Source organism: Chiloscyllium plagiosum, unplaced genomic scaffold (genome assembly GCF_037043375.1).
Source record: "Chiloscyllium plagiosum isolate Xiang-an unplaced genomic scaffold, Cpla_swu_hap1 HiC_scaffold_2, whole genome shotgun sequence".
In the NCBI taxonomy this organism is placed as follows: Eukaryota; Metazoa; Chordata; class Chondrichthyes; order Orectolobiformes; family Hemiscylliidae; genus Chiloscyllium; species Chiloscyllium plagiosum.
Window position 1 is genome coordinate 54,551,591 of NW_028270140.1, and position 17,875 is coordinate 54,569,465.

General features: G+C 42.0%; 1 protein-coding gene across 19 annotated transcripts in view; it reads right to left on the minus strand.

Moving 5' to 3' along the window:
- Positions 1 to 17,875, minus strand: part of mpdz (multiple PDZ domain crumbs cell polarity complex component) — a 368,137-nt gene that overhangs the window by 306,071 nt on the left and 44,191 nt on the right. For all 19 annotated transcript variants that reach the window (XM_087996853.1, XM_087996875.1, XM_087996857.1 and 16 more), the window contains exon 4: positions 7,129 to 7,295. In XM_087996853.1, the coding sequence (XP_087852979.1) occupies positions 7,129 to 7,295 (167 nt within the window). The remainder of the gene's footprint in view (positions 1 to 7,128; positions 7,296 to 17,875) is intronic.

A 17,875-nucleotide genomic window follows, 5' to 3' on the forward strand; every position in this document is an offset into this window, starting at 1 on the left:
AATAATTCTAATCTACTCAACCTCCCTTCATAGCTAGTGCCCTCCATACCAGGCAACATCCTGGTGAACATTCTCTGCACCCTTTCCAAAGTATCCACATTCTTTTGGTAATGTGGTGACCAAAACAGTATGTAGTATTCCAAAATGTGGCCAAACCAAAGTTCTATACAACTGCAACATGACTTGCCAAATCTCGTACTCAATACCACGTTCGATGAAGGAAAGCATACCGCATGCCTTCTTAACCACTATCGACCTGCGTTGCCACATTCAGGGAACAATGGACCTGAACACCCAGATCTCTCTGTACATCAATTTCCCCCAGGGCTTTTCTATTTAACATATAGTTCGCTCTTGAATTGCATCTTCCAAAATGCATCATCTCGCATTTGCCCAGATTGAACTGCATCTGCCATTTCTCTGCCCAACTCTCCAATCTATCTATATTCTGCTGCATTCTCTGACAGTTCCCTTCACTATCTGCTACTCCACCAATCTTAGTGTCATCTGCATATTTGCTAATCAGACCACCTATACCTTCCTCCAGATCATTTATGCATAACACAGTGGTCCCAGCACCGATCCCTGTGGAACACCACTGATCACAGCTCTCCATTTGAGAAACTCCCTTCCACTACGACTGTCTTCTGTTGCCTAGCCAGTTCTCTATCCATCTAGTTAGTACCCTCTGCACCCCATGCAACTTCACTTTTTCCATCAGCTTACCATGGGGGACCTTATCAAATGCCTTAGTGAAGTCCATGTATTTGACATCTACAGCCCTTTTTTCAATCAACCTTGTCACTTCCTCAAAGAATACTATTAAGTTGGCAAGATGTGACCTTCCCTGCACAAAACCATGTTGCCTATCACTGAGAAGCCCATTTTCTTCCAAATGGGAATAGATCCTATCCCTCAATATCTTCACCAGCAGCTTCCCAACCACTGGCGTCAGACTCACTGGTCTATAATTACCTGGATTATTCCCGCTACCCTTCTTAAACAAGGGGATAACATTAGCAATTCTCCAGTCCTCCGGGACCTCACCGGTGCTCGAGGAAAAGTGGTGGCGCTCAATTCTTCTCCCTTGTTGAGTATTATGGGATGCTTGAAGCACTTTCCACCGTTAAGACTGATGCAAAATATCTGTTTAATGCCTCTGCCAATTCTTTGTTCCCATAATTGTCTTCCCACATTAAGTTTCTAATGTTCTCTTTGATCTTAATTCCTTTTTATATATTTAAAAGGAGTTCTTGTCAGTTTGTATATTTCTCATTAACCTACTCAGTTCGTTTTTTTTTAAATCTTCCTTTCCTGGATTCAGAAGTTATCCTAGCTTTCAGACACTGACTTTGACCACCTTGTAAGCCTTTTTTTTCCAAATTTATGTTCATACATTGCTCAGTTAGCCAGTTCTGAGGAAGGATCACTGGACTTGCTTTGTCACCACAGATGCTGCCAATCGTGCTGAAATTCCCACAATTTATCTTGATTAGCCATGGCTGATTTAACTCCATCTTACTCCTTACTAGCATATATTGTTGCTGAGAGTCTTAAAGTATTTCCTTAACTGTCTGCCATGACTTGCTACTGTCATCCCTCCTAATCCATACATGCAGTTCACTTTAAATAACTGTCCTTATTTCATTGTAAATCACTGTTTAACTTAAAATGATGGAAATTACATACACTAAATAATTTTGAGGGGGTCTCGTCTAGTCCATAACACCTTGGTTCAACATGGATAAAACAGGCGAACTCTGGAGGTGAGGAGAGAGTTGACAATACTTGACATTAAGGCTGTATGAGATGAAGTGTGGCATTAGAAACCCTAACAAAATTGGAATTAGCATGCATTGAGAGCAAAATCTCCAATGTTGGAGGTCAGTCAACTCAGGAGTTCCTCAGGGTAGTTTCCTAGGCCGAACATCTTCAGCTGCTTCAATGACCTTCCCTCCATCAAAAAGGTCAGAAACAGGGATATGCGCCAATGATTGCAGATTGTTCAGCAACAATTGCAACTCCTCAGATGCTGAAACATGGCCAAATAGCAGGATTCGGACAAATTCAGGCTTGGGCTTACAAATGGCAAAAAACATTCACGCCACACAAACGTCAAGCTATTAGCATCACCAAGAGACAATCTAACCACTACCCACTGACATTCAATAGTGTTACCACCACTTACTCCCCCACTAGCATCCAGGTGGTCAGGACTAACCAGAAACTCAAATGGATTCATCACAAACAATGTTGAGAGGGTGTTGCTGGAAAAGCACAGATCAGGCAACATCTAAGGAGCAGGAGAATCGATGTTTTGTGCATAAGCCCTTCATCAGGAATGACTGGCAAGCACTTCATCACAAACAATGGCTAAAAGAGCAGGTCAGAAGCTAGGAATACTCTGGTGAATAATTCACCTCTTAATGCCTAGCCACCATCGAGAAGACACAAGTCAGGAGTTTAATAAAATACTTCACCACTTGCCTGAAACAGGTGCAGCTCTAATAACATTCAAAGCTCGGCGCTGTCCAAGAGAAAGCAGCCCACTTGACTGGCATCAAATCCACATGCCTCCACTCCCTACACCACTGATATTTAGTACAGCCTTGTGTAACATCTCCAAGATGCTGCAGAAATTCAAGAATCCTCCTATGATAGCACTTTTCAAAGACATGGTCACTTCTGTCTGGAAAGACACATGGGAATCCCACGACCTGCAATGCCCCCTCTAAGCTACTCATCATCCTGACATGGAAATATATTGCCATTCCTTTGCCATTGCTGGGTCAAAACCTGGAATTCCCTCCCCAAGGGCATTGTGGGTCAACCCACACCACTTGGACTGCAGGCTTCAAAGAGGCATCTCACCACCTTCAGGGGAAACTAGGGCCTGCAATAAATGTTTGCCAGCCAGTAATGCCCACATCCCATCAATGGATGTAAAAAAGATGTACTGTACTTGGATTCCCAGAAGGCATTTGACAATGTGGTACAAAGATTATTGGACAAAACAGGAGCTTATTAACAGAGGATATAATATCAGCATAGTAAAACGATTAGCTGACTAGCAGAAAATAATCTGTATAAATGTGTCTTTGTCTGAATGGCAGAATGCAAGGAGTAGAGTCCCACAGGAGTATCTATAGGGTTTTTTTTTAAATCACTTAGACAAGAACAAAGACAATGGTAACTATATGTAAATGACAAAGATACATTAGGAATTATATTGTGAAGACATGAGGATGTAAACTGATATAAACTGAGAAAGTTGTCAAACATCTAGGAGATGGAATATCATGTTGGAAAATGTGAAGTTGTTCATTTTGGCAGAAGTATGTAAAAATGCAAAGTATTACTTAAATGGAAAACAGCAGCAGAATTTAGAGGCGCAGAGACAGCTAGATGTTCAGGTGCAAGAGTTTATAAGTTAGTATGCAAGTAATTCAGACTACTAATTTGATACAAGAGAAACTGAACATAAAAATTTGCTTCAAACACAGAACTTTCTGGAAAATCTCAGCAAGTCTGGCAGCATCTATGGACAGAAAGCAGAATTAACATTTTGGTTCCAGTGATCCTTGAGAAGAGAGCTTGTGAGGGACAGTGTGGGGAAATCAACAGCTCTTAACGGGGACCATGAATGGTTGTCAACGGGTTAGAGTCATAGAATTCCTACAGGGCAGAAAAAGGTCATTCAGCCCAAATCTGCACTGACCCACGAACAGCATCCAACCCAAACCCTGCCCTCCATCCTATCTCCGTAACTTTTTTTTTTCAAATAAACCGATGGCTAACCCACCTAGCCTGCACATCTTTGGACTGTGGGAGGAAACCAGAGCACCTGGCAGAAACCCGTGCAGGCAGAAGACGACAGTGCAAATTCCAGACAGTCACCTCATGTTGAGTAGAATAAAAATAAAGAATTTAGATTCAGTTTTATAGGACATTTGCAATATTGTGTATAGTTTTAGTCTCCTTTTAGGGTGACACAAATGCACTGCACACAGGTCAGAGAAGGTTTACGATACAGATACTGGAACAAGCAAGTATCTTATAAGGAAGGATCAGCTTGCCTTCCTCGTGATTGCCAAAGAGTGACTTGAAGGATTTAACAGGCTTAAATGGTCTTGACAGGGTATACATGGAAAAAGATGCTGCCTCTTATGGAGGAGGCCAAAAATAGGAAGCACTGTTTAAAATTAGGGATCTCCCATCTGGGCCAAATGAGGAGAAATTTGAGGGTTGAAAGATTTTGGAATGCCACCACTCAAATCACTGGAGGCGGGCCAGGCTCACTGAACATTTTTAAGATGAAACGGGACAGATTCTTGTTAGCCAGTTGAATAAAGAGATGTTGAATAATGGAAATCAAAACATAAACAGATCAGCCAAGATCTTACCAAATGGCATATTTCTCTAAATTCATACGTTTGGAATATAGACGACAAGCATGGCATACCATGGCGGATGATCTCTCTCATCCTGTAGAGAGGCGAATGATCTCTACAGAGAGATCTCTGTATCTCTCCAGAGGTAGCTACAAAACAGCAGCAGTTATGCACTATGGGATGTTGCACAATGTCAACTAATGTTATTAGTTCAAATACTTGATGATAGACAAGGCCCCGGGCCAGATGTGACACACCCATGGTTTCTACAGAAAACAACGGAAGAGATTGCTGCGTCTTCGGTGATGATTTTTGCGTACTCACTGTACAGTAGAGTACTACCAGATGATTGGATCATGGTAAACATTATTCCTGAACAGAAAGGGAATAGGGAAGACCCTGGGAATTACAGACCAGTCGGTCTTACATTGGGGGTGGGCAAATTATTGGAGAGGGTTCTGAGAGGTCATATTCAGGATTAGTTGCAAAAGCATAGCTTGACTAGAGATACTTAGCATGGCTTTTTGAGGGGCAGGTCATGCCTCACAAACCTTATTGAATTATTTGAAAATGTGACAAAGTATATTGACGTAGGTAGAGCAGTGGATGTGGTGTACATGGATTTTTTTAAGGCATTTGACAAGGTTCCCCATGGTAGGCTCATTCAGAAAGTAAGGAGGCATGGGAGAGAGGGAAATTTGGCTGTCTGGATACAGGACCGGCTGGGCTATAGACGACAGAGAGTAGTAGTAGACAGACAGTATTCGCCTGGAGCTCTGTGACCAGTGGTGTTCCGCAGGGATCTTTGCGATTTTTATAAATGACTTGAATGAGGAAGTAGAAAAGTGGGTCACTAGGTTTGCCGATGACACAAAGGTTGGTGGAGTGGTAGGTAGTGTGGAGGGCTGTTGTAGGTTGCGATGGGACTGTGACAGGATGCAGAGCTGGGCTGAGAAGTGGCAGGTGGAGTTCAACCTGGAAAAGTGTGAAGTGATTCATTTTGGAAGGTCAAATTTCAATGCAGATTCTTGGCAACATGGTAGAACAGAGGGATCTTGAGGTCCACGTCCATAGATCCCTCAAAGTTGCCAACCAGTTTGATAGGGTTGTTCAGAAGCCATATGGTTGTGTTGGCTTTCATTAGCAGGTGGATTGAGTTGAAGATCTGAGAGGTTATTCTGCAGCTCCATGGAGCTCTGGTTTATTTGGGATATTGTGCTCCATTCTGGTTGCCTCAGAATAAGAAAAATGTGGAAACATGAGAGAGGATGCAGAAGAGATTTACTAGGATGCTGCCTGGATTGGAGGCCATGTCTTATGAAGAAACACTGAGAAAGCTAGGGCTTTTCTCACTGGAGCCAAGAAGGATGAGAGATGACTTGACAGCGATATCCAAGATATTTACAGGCATAGATAGCCAGAGACTTTTTCCCAAAGTGTAAACGGCTATCACAAGGGGGCATAATTTTAGGGTGATTGGAGAAAGGCTTTGGGGAGATGTCAGAGGTAGGTTTGTTACACAGAGTGGTGGGTGTGTATAATGCACTGCTAGCAGTGGTAGTAGAGTCAGATACATTATGAACATAAGTGACTCTTGCATAGGCACATGGATGATTGCATAATATAGGGTACGTCGGTTAGTTTGATCTGAGAGTAGGGTAACAGGTTCGCACAACATCGAGGGCCGATGGCCTTGTACTGTGCCGTTCTATGTTTTTGTTGAAATATCACTATTCTAATATCACTTCCATTACCCTAAACCATACATCAATGGTTTCAGTACCTTGAAATATAATTTTGCCACTTCTCTCTCCCCACAATGCTTCTGATTTTTATTTCAAAACTTCTAACTCACAAGTTTAAGCTGCACTGCCTCTCTCCCTCATCCATCACTCTTTTTTCAACAACCCCATTAGATGTTAATTTTCCTTTACTCTTTCCCAAATCTAATCATCTGTGGAACACAACAAAACAATGAATAAATTTTCTACATCACAGCTGCAACTTCATACATACTTTGTCAGCCAAACCATCTATTGGAATTGCCTAAACCAGTGGAAGTCACGTGAATGCAAGCAGTTTATTTTGTTCGGCTTCATTATGGAATCTTGAGGTCAGATGATGGTCACCAAATGACATTGATATATTCTGCCCCTTTAGAACTATTTTGTGACACAGTGGCTCAGTAGTTAATGCTGCTGCCTCTCAGCACAAGGATCAGAGTTCAATTCCAACCTCAGGCAACCATCTGTGTGGAGTCTGCACGTTCTCCAGTGTCTGCATGGGTTTCCGCCAGGTGCTCCAGTTTCCTCCCACAGTCCAAAAATGTGCAAGTTAGGTGGATTGGCCACGTTAAATTGTCCACAATGTTAAGGGATGTGCAAGTTACTGCATTAGTCTCAGGAAATGCAGGAATAGGGCAGGGGGATCAATCTCTTTGGGATGCTCGTCGGAGGTTTGGTGTGGACTTGTTGGGCCGAATAGCCTGTTTTCACACTATGGGGATTCTATGATTCTGTCCTATGCTTACTTTTCAAAGTATTGCTCACTTGTTTCTATTTGAGCCATATTTCAGCAAATATTAAATTCAAGGCAGGCAATCAATGCATTAAATTGTTAATCTTGGTTTGTGCATTTTAGATTAGAATTATCAGTGACAGTTGAAACACCAGTAATGCACTCAGTACTGAAAGTAAACCACTTTTAACTTGTTTTTTTATACTACATTGTCTTTTACCTGATCTTTCAAATGTTGAACAGAGTTCTGCAGGTTCAGGATTTGGTTGAAAAGTGGGCTCTGTAGCACGGACGTCAATAAACTCAGTCTCTCCTCATTTGCAGTATCTCCTTTTTCTCGTAGCTTTGCCTGTAACCGTTCCACAGCCAGCAAAGCTCGCTGGGTATCTACAAATAAAAATTAATTCAAGTGACAGTGTCAAAATAATAGCAAGATATAGCATGCAATGCTAAATATTTGCAATACGTGGCTACTTGGTACACAGTCAAAACAGAATGAATGCTTCAAATTGAACATAGATTTGAGTGTATTTTTTAATATATTTCACAATTAATTTTAACAAAATGAGCTGGAGCAATGAAATCACCGCTAGTGACAAGGGCAAACATGAGAATACCACATTAAAAAATTGAGCTTTCTATATTTGGTATCAAGAAGCAAATGTGGAACATTAACTGTATGGAATGTTATTTATCAAATAAATGGCTGAGATGAACAAATAATACAATGACACAGTACAGGAGACTATTATGCTAACACATCTGTCATACCTTTAAGAACAGTCATCAAATTGTTCCCAATTGCCTGCCCTCCCCCATAAAGTCATTTCCCTTCATGAATTTAACAAATATTACCATTGAATTTGCTATCACCTTTGAAGGAAATCCATCGAGATCACAACAAATGCAGTAGAAAAATAGCCAACTACTTTACATCACACTTGTTTTGTTTTGCCTATCAGCATAAATCTGTGTACAGTGGTTACTAGCTCTCCTGCCATTAAAATGTTTCACCCAAACTATTCTTTTAAAACAGGTTGTGATTTTGAATAATTCTATCAGACATTTTTTTGACATTTCCATTTATTTGCCCTTTATAACCTAAGAAGCTTGTGTACTTCAAATGGAGGTTTGTCATCTTTCTCATGCTTGCCAAAAAGGTTAACAAAACCCTGGCATGTCACTCACTTGACTCAGAATATACAACAGTGCTGTGCTGAAAAAGCACAGCAGGTCAGGCAGCACCTGAGGAGCAGGAGAATCAATGTTTCGGGCATAAGCCTTTCATCAGGAAGATGAATGGTTTCCTGATGAAGGGCTTATGCCCGAAACATCGATTCTCCTGCTCCTCAGATGCTGCCTGACCTGCTGTGCTTTTCCAGCACTACACTCACGACTCAAATCTCCAGCATCTGCAGTCCTCACGTTCTCCTCTCAGATGAAGATACAACAATAATTGTGAAAACTGAATTTAACTCCATTTTAATGCAGGCCTCACGTTTGAGTTCAGTCGATATTTTGTCTTGAGTAAAGATCTTGAAATTGCAAAAACCATTGCCCAGTAGTGGTGATGGTTCTTGAAGCTGACCTGCCCAGAACTAGAATTCTTAGGTTAACTTGAAGCTGGAACAGGTTAGTGGTTCTCTTTCAAGAAATTGTAGTTTGGCACACTGGTTGCTTAGTGGACTGCAGCAGTGATAGTCTTACTTTAAAGTTTCTCTGAAGGATTTCTGATTGGCAGTCAGCTTGAATTTCTGCTAATATATTTTAGCAGGGGGCATTGTTGAGTCATTGTTCAAACATTGTAATAGTACAAAAATCAGTTTGAATTCTTCTCGCACCCATTTTATTGAGAAATTGCATCTACACTTTTACTCCAAGTGACAAGAGGCCTAGTCTATCCAATATCCAAAATAAAGAGTTTCAAGAGTATCTTTGAGCTCTCAAGAGATAAGATAAATTGTGGTGCTAGAAAAACAAAGCCAGTTGGGCACCATCCGAGGAGCAGGAGAGTTGACATTTCAAGCATAAGTTCTTCAACAGGAATGTGGAACAAGCCCAAGCAAGCTGATAGATAAGTGGGAGGGGGTGAGGCTGGAAGATAGCTGGGAATGCAATAGGTAAATGAGGGTGAGGGGTGATGGTGATACGTCAGAGCCATTGATGAGACAGGACGCCAACTTACGGAACACTTCAGAGAATATCTCTGGGATACACATACTAAACAACCCCACCGCCCTGTGGCGAACCACGTCAACTCCCCTCCGCCAAGTTCATGCAAGCTCTGGGCCTCCTCCACTGCCAGATTCTAGCCACCCGATGGCTGCAGAAAGAACGCCTCATCTTCCACCTTGGGACCCTCCAACCACATGGGATCATTACTCATTTCACCAGTTTCCTCATCTCCCCTCCCCCCCACCTTATACCAGATCCAACCTTCCAATCCTCACCACCCTCTTGAACTGTCCTACCTGGCCATCTTCCTTCTCACCTATTTGCTTCACCCTATCACCATCAACCCCCACCTTCATCTACCTGTCGCATTCCCAGCTACCTTCCAGCCCAACCCCTTCCCATTTATCTCTCAGCCTGCCCCACATCCCTGATAGAACATCTAGAACATAGAACACATCATCCTAGGAAAAAGACTTTCACTGTCTACCCTATTGAATCCTCTGATCATCTTGTATGTCTCTATCGAATCGCTGAAGAACAGCTTATGCTCAAAATGTCAACTCTCCTGCTCCTCGGATGCTGCCTGACCAGCTGTGCTTTTGCAACACCACACTCTTCAACTCTGATCTCCAGCATCTGCCGTCCTTACTTTCTCTCAAGAGATAAGATGATTCAAACTGCAAATATATATGGTGGTCCTCAGGAGCCACTGAAATTCTTTAAACTGTGGCTTTTAAAAAATACACATTCATAAAAGAATCATAATATTGACATGCCTGAATCAATGTGATACTGGTTACACGTTTCTTGTTTAAATTTTCTCGAAGGAGCATAACTCCTGCTTTTTCCACATAATTCAGACTATTCCCCCCACCAGTAATGCTATCCTGTAATCTTGTCAAAGGCCCAACAGGTACTAAAGTCTGCCACATTTGAGCACAGTAGTTCTAATCAGTCCTTTAAGTTTTACTAGAACTTCCCTGTTCTGGCCTTCTATTCTTCTGATAAAGCCAAGAATCCCACCTTCAAAAACCAGCAGATTTTTGGGTCTCTCTACTCCATTCACATTTATACCATTTAGTTCATATTTGCACTCCTCATTGTGTACTACAACACACTTCCATTTCACTGCGCAAATTTCATCTGTAATGTGCCTGCCCATTTCACCAGTCTACATCTTCCTGAATTATGTTATGCACATCATGTATCACATTTCTAGACCGCAGAGAAACACCCTCCAGTCTGAAAAGCAGACACTGACATTGACTACTTGCTGCTTTACCCTTAAAAAGAGCTTTCTATCTATATGGTCACTAACCCTTTAAGCCAATTGACTTCAATTTTGCTAACAATTCAGTTATTGTAATACTTTATTCAACACCTTTTCAAATCCTATAACATGTTCATCTTTCCATTAACTTCAGTCAAACTAGTCAAACAATTTGCAAGCAAAAAAATCTGTTGACTTTATTAACCCAATGTCTCTCAAAGTTACTGATCAACATTAATGCTATAGTAGCTGGGTTTATTGCCCTCCCTTGTTTTGCAAGGAAATAACATTAAGAATAAGCGAGTACTGCAGATGCTGGACTTCAGAGTCAAAAAGTGTGACTGCATCCAAGGAGCACGTCAGACTGCATCCAAGGAGCAGGTGAAATCGACATTTCGGGCATAAGCCCTTCATCAGGGATTGCGGGTTTGGAGATTGGTTGGGGGGGGGGGGGGTGGTAACTGGAAAGGCGGCGATAGGTAGATGCAGGTGGCGGAGTCATAGTGATAGGTCAGGGGGAAGAGCGGAGTGGATAGGTGGGAAGGAAGACGGACAGTTCAAGATGGCAGCGCTGAGTTAGAGGGTTGTCTCTGGGATGGGTAGGGACAAAAAAAACTGATGAAGTCAATTTTGATGCCACGTGGTTGGAGGGTCCCAAGGCAGAAGATGAGGCATTCTTCCTCCAGTTGGCGGGTGTCTTAGATTTGGCAGTGGAAGCAGTCCAGGACTTGTATGCCGTTGGTGAGTGGGAGGGGGAGCTGAAGTAGTTTGTCGCAGGGCAGTGGGGTTATTTCATGCATGTCTCCCAAAGATGTTCCCTGAAACGTTCTGCGAGTTAGCGCCCTGTCTCCCCAGCATAGACAAGGCCATATCAAAAACAACGGACACAGTAGGCAAGGTGTTTGCGGGTGCAGAAAAATCTATGCCAGACATAAAAAGACCCTTTGGGTACTTGGACAGAGGTGAGGTATGGGCACAGGTTTTACATCTCTTGTGACAGCAAGGGAAGCTGCCTGGTATGGAGGGTAGGTTGGCGTGGGCTCATGGACCTGATGAGGACGTCACGAAGGGAATGGTCTAAACAATGTGGATAGGGTGAAGAGAGAAATATACCTCTAGTGGTGGGGTCTGATTGTAGGTGGTAGAAGATAATGCACTGTATCTGGAGATTATTGGGGTGGAAGGTGAGGACCAGGGATTGGAGGGGTAGGGTAAAAGGTCAGAGGTGCAGGAAATTAGCACTCCATTAAAGACCATTTGATCGTGGAGGAACCTTTTGGGAAGAAGTCACAACACAGAAACAGATAAGTCAATAGTTATAAGTATGGCCTTGCTGTAAATGTACAGTGAGTAGAATGGGTTCTTTATTGATCATGTTTTATTGAAATATGTCTCTGAAGTAATAAGTATTAAGTTAGCCTGGAGCAGTGTTTTATAGAGATACACAACGTTGCTATTTTCTTGGTCTGTAGATTGAAAGAAGCAAAAAAATGGCCTTCAGTACAATGATATACTCTTCTTGTCGGATGTGGAAGTTTAGGGAGAGTTGGTGTTACCGAGGAATATATCTGCAACGAATACCGGTGATTGCATAACTTATCAGATCTAATGGATGGGTTGGAGCGACAGTTAGAGGCAATGAGGAATTTACAAGAACAAGGGGATGTGATGGATGGCAGTTTTAGGAGGGAAGAAAAGCCGCAGATATAATCGCCTAGATGGGTTAAGTCCAGGAAAGGTAAGGAATCTTCTGTGGCTATCCTCATTTCAAACAAGTATGCTGCTTTGGAAAATGTAGGGAATGACAGATTCTCAGGGCAATGTAGCATGAACAGCCAAGTTTCTGTACCAAGACAGGCTCTAACTTAATGAAGGGAATGTCAGGTTTCAAGTAATCGATTGTGTTAGGGGACTCTAATCAGACGTACAGACAGACGTTTCTGTGGCCAGCAGTGAAAAATCAGATTGGCGTGTTGTAAGGGTAGGATTAGAAGGATAGAGCAGATGAATGTGTGGCTGAGGAGCTGGTGTATGGGAGGAGGAATCAAATTTTTGGATCATTGGAATCTCTTCTGGGGCAGAAGTGACCCTGTACAAGGACAGAATGCACCTGAATTGGAAGGGGACTAATATACTGGCAGGGAGATTTGCTAGAGGTGCTCAGAAGGATTAAAACTAGTTAAGGTTGGTGGTGCTGGTGGTGGTGGTGGGGGGGGGGGGGGGAGGAGGAAGAGTGGAGATAGTGAGGAAAGAGATCAATCAGAGACTAGTACGGTTGAGAAAAGAAGTTAGACAAATACTCAGGGACAAAGCACAGACGAGGTAGAACTGATAAATTAAACTGCATTTATTTCAATGCAAGCAGCCTAACAGGGAAGGCAGATGAAATCAAGGCAGGTTTAGGAACATGGGACTGCGATATCATAGCCATTTCAGAAACATGGCTCAAGGACGAACAGGACTGGCAGCTTAATGTTCCAGAATACAAATGCTACAGGAAGGATAAAAAGGGGCAAGGAGGAAGGGGGTGTGGTATTTTTGATAAAGGATAATGTTACAACTGTACTTCGGGAAGTTATTCCCGGAAATACCCCTTGGGAAGTTATTGGGCGGAACGAGACGAAAGGGGCGATCACCTTATTGGGATCATATTATTGACCCTGTAATAGTCAGCGCGAAATTGAGAAACAAATTTGTAAGAAGATATCAGTTATCTGTCAGAATAATAGGGTGGTTATAGTAAGGGATTTTAACTTTCCAAACATAGTCCGGGAATGCCATAGTGTTAAGAGTTTAGATGGAAAGGAATTTGTTTAGTGTGTACAAGAAACTTTTCTGATTCAGTATGTGGATGTACCTACTTGAGAAGGTACAAAACTTAACCTACTCATGCGAAATAAGGCAGGGCAGGTGACTGAGGTGTCAGTGGGGGAGCACTTTAGGGCCAGAGACCATAATTCTATTAGTTTTAAAATAGTGACAGAAAAGGATAGACCAGATCTAAAAGTTGGAAGTTCTAAACTGAAGGAAAGCTAATTTTGATGGTATTCAGCAAGAACTTTCAAAACCTGATTGGGGGCAGATGTTCACAGATAAAGGCACGGCTGGAAAATGGGAAGCCTTCAGAAACGAGGTAACGTCTATGCTTTGTCTCTGACTATTTGTCTCGCTTCTTTTCTCAACTGTACCGGCTTCAGATTGATTTCTTTCTTCAGTATCTCCCTCGGTTCCCTTCCTCCTCACCCCCCAACCTTACTAATTTTAATCCTCCATGAGCATCTCTAGCAAATGTCCCTGCCAGTATATTGCACCTGAATTGTAAGTCCCCTTCCAATTCAGGTGCAATCTGTCCTTCTTGTACAGGGTCACTTCTGCCCCAGATGATCCAAAAATGTGAATCCTCCTCCTACACCAGCTCCTCAGCCATGCATTCATCTGCTCTATCCTCCTATTCCTACCCTCACTCACTCGTAGCACTGGAAGTAATCCAGATATTACTACTCTCGAAGACCACCTTTTTTAATTCCTGCCTAACTTTCTCTATTCTCCCTTCAGAAATGAGATAACTAGATTCCAGAGACAGAATATTTCTGTTAGGGTGAAAGGAAAAGCTGATAGGTGTAGGGAATGCTGGGATGACTAGAGAAAATGAGGTTTTGGTTAAGAAAAAATAAGCAAGCATGTCAGATATGTATATCACAAGATATATCGAGTGAATCCTTAGAAGAATATAAAGGCAATAGGAGTATACTTGAGGAGGATATCAGGAAGACAAAAAGGGGATATTAGATAGCTTCGATAAATAGTGTTAAGGAGAATCCAAAAAGTGTTTTTACAAATACACTAAGGACAAAAGGGTAACTAGGGAGAGAATAGGGCCCCTCAAAGATCAGCAAGGCAGCCTGTGTGTGGAGCCGCAGGAGATGGTGGAAAGATACTAAACGAGTATTTTGTATCAGTGTTTATTGTGGAGAAGGTCACGGAAGATACAGAATGTAGGGAAATAGATGATGACATCTTGAAAAATGTCTATATTACGGAGGAGGAAGTCTTGAAATGCATAAAGTGGATAAATTCTCAGAAGCAGATCAGGTATACCCCTAGAACTCAGTGGGAAGCTAGGGGAGTGATTGCTGGGCCCTTTGCTGAAATATTTGTATCATCGATAGTCATAGGTAAGCTGCCAGAAGACTGGAAGTTGGTTAACATGGTACCACTATTAAGGAAGGTGGTAAGGACAAGCCAGGGAAGTATAGACTGGTGAGCAAGTTGTTGGAGGGAATCCTGAGGCACAGGATTTACATGAATTTGGAAAGGCATAAACTGATTAGGGATAGTAAAATTGGCTTTGTGTGTGGGAAATCATGTCTCACAAATCTGACTAAGTTTTTTGAAGAAACATAGAGGCGGACATCTATATGGACTTCAGTGAGGTGATCGACAAGGTTCCCCATTGGAGACTGGTTAGATCTCATGGAATACAGGGAGAACTAGTCATTTGGATACAGAATTGGCTCAAAGGTAGAGGACAGAGGATGGTGGTGGAGGGTTGTTTTTCAGACAGGAGGCCTGTGGCCAGTGGAATGCCACAAGGATCGTTGCTGGGTCCAATACTTTGTAATTTACAAAAATGATCTGGATGTGAACATAGGAGCTATTGTTAGTAAGTTTGTAGATGACACCAAAATCGGAGGTGTAGTGGACAGCAAAGAAAGTTACCTCAGATTATATTAGGATCTTAATCAAATGGGCCAATGGGCTGAGGAGTGGCAGATGGAGTTTAATTTAGATAAATGTGAGGTGCTGCATTTTGGGAAAGAAAATCTTAGCGGGACTTGTACATTTAATGGTAAGGTCCTGGGGAGTGCTGCTGAATAAAGAGACCTTGAAGTGCAGGTTCATAGCTCCTTGAAAGTAGTGTCGCAGGTAGATAGGATAGTGAAGACAGTGTTTGGTATGCTTTCCTTTATTGGTCAGAGTATGGAGTACAGGAGTTGAGAGGTCATGTTACAGCTGTACAGGACATGGGTTAAACCCCTTTTGGAACATTGTGTGCAATTCTGGTCTCATTCCTTTCAGAAGCTTGAAAGGTTCAGAAAAGATTTAAAGATCTTGCCAGGGTTGGAGGTTTTGAACTATAGGGAGATTGAATAGGCTGGGATTTTTTCCCTGGAGCAACAGAGGCTGAGGGGTGACCTTATAGAGGTTTATAAAATCATGAAGTGCATGGACAGGGTAAATAGACAATGTCTTGTCCGTGGGGTGGGGGAGTTCCAGAACTAGAGGGCATAGGTTTAAAGTGAGAGGGGAAAGATATGAGAGACCTAAAGGGGCAATCTTTTCACACAGAGAGTGGTGCGTGTATGGAATGAGCTGGCTGAGGGAGTGGTGGAGGCTAGTACAATTACAACATTTAAAAGGCATCTGGATGGGTATACTAGAGTAGGATTTGGAGGGATATGGGCCAGGTGCTGGCAAGTGGAACTAGATTAGGTTGGGATATCTGGTCAGCATGGATGAGTTGAATCAAAGGGTCTGTATATGCTGTACATCTACGACTAAGCTGACGAAATGTGCTCCCATTATTGATCACGTGGGAGGGGAAATTGCAGTCCTTGAAATAGGAGCCCATCTGGGATGTCCTAGAGTAGAATTGCTCCTCCTCAGAGCAGATATGGCAGAGGCAATTTTGACTAACGGTCACATTTTTTACAGGAGGCGGTGGGAGATGGTGTAGTCCAGGTAGCTGTGGGAGTCGGTGGGTTTGAAATAGATGTCCGTGTTGAGTCAGTCACCAGAAAAGTCCAGAAGGGGAGGTAAGTATTAGAAATCATCCAGGTGAACGTGAGATCAAGGTGGAAGGTGTTAGTGAAGTTGATGAACTGTTCAACTCATGGGACCATAACGTAGGACAGATAGTCAATGTATTGGAGGGAAAGGTGGGGGAGTGCTGTGGCCAGTATATCTGCAGAAGATGGTGTGTTCTACATATCCTATCAAAGATACAGGCACATCTGGGTCCCCATATGGGTGTCCTTGGCTATCCCTTTGAATCTTGCCACTCCCTTCAATGGAAAGGAAATAACATTGTCAATACTTCAGTCCTCTGGATTATCCTATCCATGAAGCCGTAGGCTTCAGAATGTCAACTTTCCTTCCCAATGCATGTAACTCAAACTAGGTAGCTGTCATACTTTAAAGGAGTACCAATAACTTGGTTGTGTCTCCTCTATTTTTATCTTTTCTAACACTGGTTCTGCCCTCTCATTTACAGTTACATTGCATTGGTCTTCAGTAACAAACAGTATGTTACCAAAGTACTCATTTAAGACCTTAGGTAGGCCCTCTTCACTTAAAAGAATAACTCATTCCTGTTGCTCTGTAAAACATTTGTTTTTATTTACATTATCTGCTAAATAAGTCAACATTACTTGTTACAACACAGATTTAAAAAAACCCTGCTAATTTAAACCTGCAACACAAAATGATTTAACCTGTGCTGTAATCTGTTAAAATTAAAGACAAAACACTATCCCAAAAGTCACGGAAGTAAAAACTAATATATTTTTTATTTTTTTAAAAAGTCTAACAGAATAATTAAACTATTTACAACTCATTTATCTAAAGCTATCTTTTACCTTCCCCCTGACAACATTAGCCCGAAAAGTCCCCGATTAAGATTTACAGAAAATTTCAAATTTCAAAACAAGCCAGCTGTTGAATCTTCTCTTGGTATCTTCCTCTGTAGATTTGCTCTCCAAGTTGGTGTCAATCTTTTTTCCGGTGCAAACTCCTTCACCAGACAGGTACCTCTCAGTTCTTACTCGCAGCCTACATCGGTTGGTCTTTTGGCAGTTCCCCAATGGTTCAATTTGTTTAATATTTATACCCCAAAGCATTGGTATCGCTTCATTGGTTTTAATACTGTCAAAATAACAAATTCAAACTTGATTGGGAGTTTAGTATTTTGGGGCACAATTTAAACTGATTGGCCGAATTTGAATTAGTTTTTTGTCTCATAGCAACCCACGTATTGCTAGCTGCTGGATCAAATGTTACATTGTAAATTTTCTAGTACTGTGTGCCTCTAAGACCTTGCTAGCTTTCAGCGCTAAGGTACAGTACCCCGACACCTTCATAACACTTCTAAAGAGGATTTTCATCTACCAAATAGCAGGATGTCAGCACTGTAATGATTGTTGCTGTGGATATGTTGACACTTTGTAATTATTAGCCAAAGCACCCCACATAACTCAATTACCATTTTCTGGTCACCTTTTCACATTCTACTGCAGTAGATAGAGATCGTGGAAAATAATCAATGCTGTGTACTTATTACTAATAGAAGGAAGTTCCATTATTGCTATTTCTAAAATATTTTGTAGTATGAATTACTGTACCCGCTTTTATCTAGGTCCCTAAGACTGGACTGAATTTCAGAGAGACTCAAGGTGCTGTACAAAATACAAGCGAGACCATATCTGCAGTGCTGAGAGAAGTTTTGGTACCTTTATTTAGAAGA